The 11,222-nt window shown below is 30.6% G+C and overlaps 1 protein-coding gene across 1 annotated transcript in view; it reads right to left on the reverse strand.

Annotated features, from left to right (window-relative positions):
* Positions 1-10,287, reverse strand: part of LOC140436713 (uncharacterized) — a 43,367-nt gene extending 33,080 nt beyond the window's left edge. The window contains exon 1 of the mRNA XM_072525762.1: positions 10,022-10,287. Coding sequence (XP_072381863.1) covers positions 10,022-10,076 — 55 coding nt within the window. The 5' untranslated portion in view covers positions 10,077-10,287. The remainder of the gene's footprint in view (positions 1-10,021) is intronic.
* Positions 10,288-11,222: the final 935 nt, after the last annotated feature.

Raw genomic sequence — 11,222 nt, forward strand, 5'->3', positions numbered from 1 at the left:
CGAAACTATGGTAGAGTACAAAGGAACACGAGCTAGAAATTTACGTCAGTATATCAAAAGCAAGCCGCACAAATGGGGATACAAATTTTTTATCCTATCAGGCGTGTCTGGTTATATTGTGGGTTTTATTCCATACCAAGGTTCAAGCACTTTAGAAGAATTTAAACGGTATGTCTAATGAACTAGGGAAGGAGGAGATAGAACTAGGTGTGGATGCAGCTATTGTTATATCTTTATCAAAATCAGTACACATTCCTAGTAAGCCAACAGTTTTTTTCGACAATTATTTTGCAGGCTTACCACTTTTATATATATTTAAAAGCAAAAATGGGTATCTATAGCTTGGGAACATAACGAAGTAACAGAGTTGGTGGATGTCCATTAGAAACAGATAAAGTCTTGAAAAAAGCAGGAAGAAGAAAGTATGCTTACAAGGCGGATAAAGACAAAGGCATTATAGTCGTAAAATGGGTTGACAATAAAGTTATATTGCCAGGAAGTACATTGCACGGAATAGAACCAGTAGACGCAGTAAAAAGATACAGTAAAATTTCAAAAACAAAAATAGATGTTACCTGCCCTTCCATTGTAAAACAGTACAATAAACATATGGGAGGCGTAGATACGGCTAATGCATTAATGGGTTTTTACAAATCTCCACACAAAGCTAAAAAATGGTACTTTGCAATTTTTGCCTATATTCTTGACATATGTGTGACGATGGCTTGGTTGTTATACATAATAGATTGTAAAGCTTTGAACATAAAGTTCATGCCTCTGAAGAAATTTAGATTGGAAATTGCAAAAGTATTATGTCAAGTTGGAAAAGATTCCAGAAGGGGAAGACCAAATAATTTAGCACGATTGGATTCTTATGCACATTGGCCAATACATACCACAAATGGAAGATTTAGGTATTGCATCAAGGGAACGTGTCGTCTAAAGTGTGAAAAATGTGATGCAAGGCTCTGTCTCACTGAGGAGAAAAACTGTTTTAAAGCTTTTCATCAAAATAAAAAATTGTAAACTGCTTTGTTTTCTTGTCACCATATAGTTGTAATAATAAAAAGTTTAGTAATTTTTGAAGTTTATTTTGCAGACCTTGTTTCCCTATGGTTACATTCTGTAATTTGTTCCAGGATAATGTTTCAGATATGTAAATATCAATATTTGATTATACTGAACATTTAGAGACGGCTTATATAGATAACTTATTTTTTTAAAGCCATTTTAAAGTGGTGCCCGATAAAGGTTGTAATATACAATGTTACCTTATGGTTACATGTACCGATAAATGATTAAAATCAAAATTTAATTAAATTAAGCCAACAACCATAACCTTAATTAAGTAAGAGAGCTGATACATTCTTCTTATTCAGGTTCCTTCTCCTATCGGAGGTTGGAAATCATCATCGCTATCTTAATTTTATTGGCCGCGCTTCTGAATAATTCTGAATAATAATGAGCTGCAACCGAACCACTCATATTTTGCGTCGTCCTGGGTTTCTCTTCCCTTGTATCTTCCCTTGCATAATGGGTACATATATAAGCAGATACATTATATAATGTTAATTAAATGAGAAATGCAAAAATTAATTTAGTCAGAGTATTATTTTGCATTTCTGCATTTCCCTAAGATCAACAACGAATCTTAGAGGAGGTTATAGCAGAGTATTTTATATATAACTGTCAATATAAGAATCCACAACATTCTTTCCAAGGATCCGCCACAGGGACCAGACCTACTAAAAAGCACTGATAGCACCTTTGCCAAACCTAAATAGGAAAATCTAGATCTTTTAGTACAGAACCACTTCCAAGGTTCAACCACTATTGATAAGCAGCCTGAGGCTGAAAACCTAGAACGACCCAAACATTCTAGGAAAAAAGACTGGAAATTCTCTTCAATAAATATCAAACCGCATAATATAAAGTGGACCATAAACAACTTTGCTCCATTTAAATCTCCCGGAGTAGATGGAATATTTCCTCTAAACAACTCTTTTGGTGGTGTACATAAAGAAAATAGAACGACAAGACAACGCTATATCTTAATACTACAGGTCGATCAGTCTAACATAATTTCTGTTAAAAGCAATAGAAATAATTCTTAATGGACATATTGGGGAGGGTCCATTGAGGGATCATCCTCTCAATGGTAACTAGAATGCATACACTCTTCGTCTTTCTCGGAAACTCCATAATACCCATCCCTTTCGGTCCCTAGCTAGTTCTTTTATTTGTTGAAATGATATTTCTTTTTCTCTACCTATTTTTAGTGATTATTATAACCATCCCATCCGTGCTCTTTCCTTTCTCCTCTTTCCGTATCTCTTGGATCCCATTACTCTTCTTACTAGTCTGCTCTGTTTTATCCTAACCAGTGTCAAAACCAGTTAAATTTTCTTCTTTTGTGAGAGTCTCCCATCAAGATTATATTTTTATTCTCTTCTTGCACCTAATCTAGATTGAGCTGTAATGTTTCATAGAATATGTCCATTGTATCTTCATCTGTCCCTTCTACTGTGGCTTATATCTGTATAATGTACCGTACTTCCTCCAATTCCAGTTTTATATACATTATTCTTGAGGAGATTGAGGAGATCTTGATCGAAATTCTGTTGCAGAAGTACAAGAATAAGAAGATGAAGGCGAATCGATATTTTTCTTATTTTTATTATCATTGTTACCGCCATCCTTACCCTCCTTTACGTATACATTTTTATCATTATTATTATTATAAACAATATTATTATTATTTTTCAGAGCATATGCCGCTCTGATGATACCTAATGAGGTTGAAATACGTATAAGCGGCTGGCGGATGTCCTGCATCGAAATTAAATCTAATACCGTCTTTCTGTTTTAGTTTTTTACTCGGTTTTGAGTACTAGAAACTAAATTCACTAAGACCTTTTACCGTAATGAACGGCATGTGGAATAAAATTATTGATTCCCTTGTCGATTAATTTATCAATCTGTCTGCTTTGCAAATTTTAGAGAGCACAGTGGTAAAAATTTGAATTTAATTTCACCAACTAAGAAATCTTATGATTTCTATTGTTATTATTTTTATTATTTTCACTGTTGACGTCATTACTACTAGCATTGGTACTAGCTATCTTACCTATAAAAAAAGATAAGTTACTTGAAATTTCCGCGGGATTTATATGCGATTTCTGTGGTGTTCCAGGTTTGACTACGTGTTGAATAATTTTGGTTTTGAGAAAAACCATTATTTTGACGAACATTCCATGAACATTTCATTTGACCCTAGGTTGATGGAAGACCGAACAAATTAGAAAAAAGTTGTACAGTCAGCCAAGACCCACCCAGGGTTGTAGCGCTACGTGATGATGATTATTTTGACGACGTTTCGGCAAGGTCTCATTTGTCATTATCAAGTCAGGTAGTAACGCTTCTTGCTGATGCAAGAAGCGTAAGTTGACTTCAAAGAAATGAACATGCCACAATTTGACGAGTACCTTAAAAAATATTTTTAGAAAAGTAATTTTCAATCGCTTTAAATTCTGCATTTATAGACAATGCAATAAAATATTCAATTAATTTATTGATTTGATTCTATCTATATATTTCTGCTATAAAAAACTGCTGGAAATCTACTTTGTATTTACAAATATACCCACGTTCATGTTAATAAAATTATGTATGATAATGACATTTTTCTCGAAAACAAAATATTGTGATAGTATTGTTCATTGGCCATGCATTGCTTTGGTTTTTTATTATTCAATTCAATGGTACGTTCATTATTTATGCCATTTAAAGATTTAATACAATGGTTATATTATTATCTATAGCTACACTACTTTAATATATATATATATATATATATATATATATATATATATATATATAAATATATAACTGTTTTGGATGGGTTGGAGTATATATATATATATATATATATATATATATATATATATATATACTCTGTATATATATATATATATATATATATATATATATATATATATATATATATATATACAGGGTGCACCAAATCTCTGGCTTTCTTTGATTATGGCTAAATATTGGAGTATATAAAAATAATTTCAAACAAAACTGAGATGTATATTAAAGACGTCTTTAATCAACTTGATTGAAGTTAACTTCAAGCACCGCAAGAAGATTTGCGCACCTGACTTGACAATGGCAAGTGCGACCTTTCCAAAACATCGTCAAAATATTGATTTTTGTCAAAACCAAAATTATTCAAATATATATATATATATATATATATATATATATATATATATATATATATATATATATATATACAGGGTGGTCCTTAAGTAATTGTACAAAAAGAAACAGTAGATTCTACACTTTAAAATATTACGATTTAAGCTAAATTGCTTTAATAAAATGTTGATATTAAGAAAGATACAGGGTGTTAAAGTGCAAATTAAAAATTTTATTTTTGGCTATAACTTTCATTAATTATTATTTAAATGGGAATAAGCCACAATTAAAGGTTAAAATACATTTATTGACGTTTCAATTTCCACTTCGGAAATCGTTCTCAAAATGTTTGTATTTTGAGAACGATTTCCGAAGTGGAAATTGAAACGTCAATAAATGTATTTTAACCTTTAATTGTGGCTTATTCCCATTTAAATAATAATTAATTTAAAATGCCACAAGAAAATAGCTTCAGAACAATATAACTTTCATGTTTGTAAACATTTATGCATAAAAATTTACAACTGGGTACTTTTAAATATGAGAAATTATAATTTGATGCACACTTTGATGTAGCGGATAGAGGGCGCCACATATGCCACATATGTGGCATAAATTTGCACTTAACTTTTTTGCTCTTTGAGTGAACTGTATTTGTGATACAAAATATTAAAGATACATTATTTCAACAAAAAAAAGGTATTCTTGTTAATAACTTTTAAACTCAATAGTTTTCGAGATAATCGCATTTTACAAATCAGCTGCATATTTCTGAGTTAAGGCAATTACCCCAGGCAACGAAGGAAAAATAGACAAAAACATTAATAAATCTAAATTTTGGTATAAAATACCAATAACTAAAGTTAATAGTTAACGAAATATTAAATAAAATAAATATATCAGCAGGATAATTAATAATAGGATATGACAAAAAACAGAATAATAGGATTTTACATCAAACATTTTATATTTTATGTTAAATTAAAGTCGTAATCAAAACATTTTGTTTACAAACCAAATTAAGAAATAGTTAAACTAAATTACTAAACTTTTTGTTAAAGTAAGTGTTCGATATGTCTACCATTTTCATTAATTCATTTGTCAATATATTCCATAAAAATCATCTCATATTAAATAGCATCATTGGTTCTAAAGAAACTGTTGAAGTATTTATTTCTTCCCATATTTCGTTGCAAATGTTTATGGCATTCTTATAGACACGTTGTTTTAATACGCCCCATACACCAAAATCAAGCGTATTAAATTCTGGGCTACGTGGTGGCTATAATGTATAATGGACGAATCTATATCCAAATCTTATAGTATATTATGTCGCAAAGGTTAAATAATGTATTAAACTGTGATGTATCTCATTCATTGGTTACTTATATACACTCATATAAGCTTACGAGTAACTATAATTACATATCGAACAAATGGACTATTATGATAATGATGATAATATTATGAAATAACGAACTAATATTATGCTGAACTAAATTGCCTGTTTGTTTACTATATTTATAACAATGTCGGTTATTAGGCCAACGATGATGTTTTTGTAAAAATGCTGAGTCTTTAAGGTAAGATTTGTAGCAAAAGTATTATGAAACAAGACACGTGTGTTATTTCATACCTGTGCTTTAGTTTCCATTTGTCATAATAAAAATGGGTAAACAACAATTAACGTAATGAATAATATGTATTATTTTGGGTTTTTTTATAAATTAAATAATTATATCAATATCTCACCACATTGCCAAGGAATATGACTGCCACGTCCAATCCGACGTTCAGAAAAGGTATATTTAACTATGTTCTCAACGCCTTCTCTCTAGAATGTGGTGGTGTACCATCTTACATAAACCATATATTTTGGTTTTTCAGCATTTTACAATAGGGAAAAAGTAATATAACGCCAGTAGGTATAGAAATTTAAGAAGCGATAGAAAAGGGAAATTGTGTACATGATGACGGCCAGCGTCTGAATACGGACACGGCACCTAAAGAAGAAGATGAAGAATATTTTCGCCAATAAGACATTTAGCAGCCATAACAAAAATTTTGTAATGTTACATTATCATCTTTGAGTTGTTTTAATAAGAATAAACTATGAATTATGCTTATCTACAGGTATTCAGTGCTTTACCGCACAAATATCACAACTAAGAATTATGAGGCAGCTGACTTATAAAATGCGATTATCTCGAAAACGGTTAAATTTTGAGGTTACTAACAAGTATACCTTTTCTTTGTAAAAATAATGTATGTTTAATATTTTTTAACACAAATAGAGGTAACTTTAATGGCAAAACAGTTAAGCGCAAATCTATGCCACACCTGTGGCATATGTGGCGCCATCTATCAGTAACATTAATTTATGTATAAAATTATAATTTATCCTACTTAAAAGCGTCCAATTATAAATTTTTGTCCAAAAATATTAACAAACGTAAAAGTTATAGCGAAAAATAGAATTTTAAATTTCCACTTTAACACCCTGTATCTTTCTTAATATCAACATTTTATTAAAGCAAGTTGGCTTAAATCGTAATATTTTAAAGTGCAGAATCTATGGTTTCTGTTTGTACAATTACGTTAGGACCACCCTGTATATATATATATATATATATATATATATATATATATATATATATATATATATATATATATATATATATATATATATATATATATATATATATATATATATATATATATATATATATAGGTAGCAGAGGGATATATATGAAACGAGTCATAGCACTCTATTGATACCGATTCGAGCACGGAAAGTTTAACGAATTTGTCCTTCTAGGCCATATATTTGGCTATCTAATTCAACAAAGCGATACCAGCTTTTGCTAACAGATTTAATCGTTTAGGTACAAATTTCGTATAGCCCCAAGGACAGAACACGATATTATTAAATCGTTTTCGTTCATGGCCACCAAAGTAGGTGGCACCTCTGTACGCTATTCACTGCAGTGGTCAAGATTTAGAAAACATTCATTAGACTTTTCGAGTTTGAATTTGTATTAGCCCGAGTGTCTGATGAAGCAGGTATATGTTGAAATAAGTCATAACACTATATTGATACCGATTAGAGCATCCGAAGTTTTACAAATTTGTCCTCCAAGGCCATATATTTGGCTATTTAACTCAACAAAGCCATAGGAGCTTTTGCTAAAAGATGATTTATTTTACACATTTTGTATAGCCTAGAGGACAGAAAACGATATTAGAAGATCTCAGTCAGATAAGAGGAGAAAAAAAAAACAAGCAAGACGTTGTTTTAAACTAGAGAGCTCAGCAGTGCATTTAAGAGTAATTCAATTGCATTTTTGTGGCAATATGTCTAGTTCGGACAAAAATAAAAGCACTATAGAGGAACTATATCAATCAGATAATCTTAGAAAAAGGCGGCGAGGTGTGAGAAATGATAATTATCAAAGAAATTTAATTAAAAAAGCTAGAGTCAGTGCTACTGCGTATAAAGAATATAAAGGCAAGATGGTTACTGCCAGCAAATCGGAGGTGCTTGCAAGTACGTTAAATAAAGTTATAGATTGAATAGCCTAAGTATATAGATAAGTTACTTTTTAGATGTGCAATGCAGTGTTTTACTAAGCTTAACGATGAGCAAAAGCAAATAATGTTTGATAATTTCTACAAAATGCAGAACAAGGATGAACAGGCTATATATCTACAAGGCCTGATACATCAGAGAAATGTAGCAAACCGAAGAAGTCACAAAAATGAAAACAATAAATTAAGGGAAGTATCTTTTGATCATTTTTATTCGCGTTGGAGAACTCAGAGTAAAAGTATGTTGTAGTGTTTATTTTGCATTCTATATTTGAAAAAGTAATAAAGCGAATAAAATCATTGATTCAAAATAATCTGATTCCTAGAGATAAACGTGGCAAAAATATTAAACGGTCAATGTCGGAAGATCAAAACATATTAATTCGTCAGCACATTGAAAGCTATCCAGTAAAATAAAATCACTATTCGGAAATAGAGTATAAATATCTAGATAGTAGGCTTAATATAAAAATTATGTATGAAATGTTCAGATCCAAGTATCCTGAAATGAAAATTTACTTTGAAATTTGGGCGTCCTCAAATAGAAACTTGCAACTCTGCAATAGCCACTTATCAAAATAAGTGGCTATTGCAGAATTGTAGGTACACAAAAAAAGGCCCAATAAGTTTTACTCGAATTTAAAAGATACTGTTCAAGAATTTCACGATAGGGACGAGGCGCGACGTGATAGAGCTCGCATTTGACTATATGCAAAATATTTATCTACCACATATACGTGTACAAAAAGTCTTCTATAAGATTCAACTAACGGATAATGTGTTTTGCATACAAATTCTTTTGTCTATATTTATTATGAAGGACAGGCTAATAAGGGCCCTAATAAAGTATGCATATTTTTGCTTGATTCATCATCATCATCATCAATCTGTATACGTCCACTGCTGGACATAAGTCTTCCTCAGCTCCTTTTAATCTGTCTCTGTCATTTGTCTTTGCTTGATTATATAAAAAATAACATACCACCCAACATAAAAGTGTTAAAACTTTTTGATGACAACTGCCCTGTGCAAAATAAGAACTACGCTATTAAAATATTATGTTTGGCCCTCATAGATATGAGGCGCTTTGACAAAAAAATGAACAATATTTTTCCGTTAGAGGACACCCCTTAAACTTTGACAGGGATTTCGGTGTCATTAAAAGATACATAAAAAAATTTAAGAGAATATTTGAAATTCAATATACACATAAATTATTTTTAATTCAAGTAAGTATGAAAAGCAGATTTACTATAAAAGAATTTGAAACTAGTGAGATTGTTGATTTTAAGCAATGCCATAAGTATTATAAAAAGACAAGCCTGTCCACTGAATATCTCAAAAAAAAATGTTTTTCGATCTCAAAAACTTATTTTGCAATTTTGATCTTAAATCATTATGTATATAGCTCCACACTTCAGGTTATGTAAAGGTATCGGAATATATTAATATAATAATATATATATATATTATAATAATAATAATAATAATAATAATAATAGTATATATATATTATATATTATATATTATATTATATATATATATATTATATATATAATATATATATAATAATAATAGTATTTTGGTGTTAATTACTTAGATTTGGATTTACCGAAACACAATAGCCAATTTAATATCAAATGGCCCAAAATACCAGCATGTGATGAAGATATGGTGCTAATTTTGGAACCAAAAATAGGCCATTTGTAAAGCCTTAACCAGTGGGTACCAGAAGATAAGTAGGAGTTTTACCTCAACATAATAAATTCCTGGAAGACCAAGAAATCTAAAGCCAAAGCCTCCTAATAGAACTGAAAACCATGTTTTTTTTTCGATTTAATTTTAAACTTTGTAAGAATAACATTTTATTTTTGTTTTATATTATAATAATCATTTAATTTTGGTTAAATATATTTTTGTGGCTATTTTTCACAACCAAATTGCCATATTAGACAATTATTATAAAAACCTAAAAAGTTAAATTTGTTTTTAAGAAATAATATAATTGATTCAATTAGAAGAAGGTGCACTAGGAAGCAATAAACAATTTTACTTAATTGGAAAAGAAATGAATGATATTAAGAATCGTAACAACCCTATCGTTGCGAAAAGCAGCCTCGTCCAACAAATGGACAAATAGCCGTTCTAGAAAAATGTAAATAAATTAAGAATGACAGACATAATATGAATCATGGAAGAAAAAAAAAGTTTAATTCAAAACACTCACCTTCAGTTGCGACAATTGCAAATATATAGGAAAATCCAACTAGGAACAACCACATTTTAAGTTAAAATTAATTATGTCTATCAGGTTTACATAAAACTATATCGTGAAAGAAAGCCACCATACATTAACAAAAGCGGTAACAAACAGTTGTGATAATCTTGAACTTGTATCTCGGAAAAATAAACTAATTCGCTTATTTCTGTCCACCGCGACGTTATATACGAGTATTTGGAGATTTTTTTTATTTTATGACTATTGTTACGGCAAATAGATTATACCAATTTATTTAAAACAAGTTTTTTCGTTCAACTTACGTACTTATATGATTTGTTTAGTTAGCGATGTTTAGTACGGGTAGAATATTGAAATATTTACGAAATCGAACATACACTCATGGACAAAAATATCGAATATTTTTGAATTTTCCAATTTTTTTTGTGGTCACTATTATTTCAAAATAATATATAGCAAGCTGATGTACTCAACTGGTTTGAAATATTTTGACGTTTATTCAGTGGTTAGTGTCATTCGTACATTTTATCATAAAAAACCTTCATCACGTAAAGGAAAAATCATCATACTAAGGTATCGCTCAACGTCTCAGCAGAATTGAATCTATAGTTTCGAATACTTTAAAAAGGTACCGCGAAACAGCAAATTTTGTACGAAGGCCTGGTCAAGGACGCCCAAGGTGCACAACCGCAATTGACGACCGTTTTTTGGTTCTTAATTATACACGAAATCGTTCATTGACACCGATGCACCTCAGAAATGAGCCATTAAATGTTAGACAAATTAACGTGAGTTCACAAACAGTTAGGCAAAGATCAAAAGAAGCAAACTTAAAGCCCAGACGCCCCGCCAAAGTAGAAAGTCTTCTCCAAAATCATAAAGCTCATCGTTTGGAATTTGCAAGAATACATATTTAGTGGAATATCGACAACTAAAAAAACGTTCTTTTCACTGATGAGACCAGATTCCTATTATGGAAGCCAGATGGTCAAAACTACGTCTACAGAAGAGTTGGAGAACGATTCGCCAGCTGAAGTCTCGTTCAGACCGTTAGTTTTGGAGTTGATGGCATAATTCTTTGGAAAGGTATTAGTTGGGATGTACGTACCGCACTTCTGGAAGTGATTGGACGGATGACGTGATTCTTACGTTTAAAACATCCTGCAAGATCATGTTTTGTCATAATGTT

This window comes from Diabrotica undecimpunctata, chromosome 3 (assembly GCF_040954645.1).
Source record: "Diabrotica undecimpunctata isolate CICGRU chromosome 3, icDiaUnde3, whole genome shotgun sequence".
NCBI classification, from domain to species: domain Eukaryota; kingdom Metazoa; phylum Arthropoda; class Insecta; order Coleoptera; family Chrysomelidae; genus Diabrotica; species Diabrotica undecimpunctata.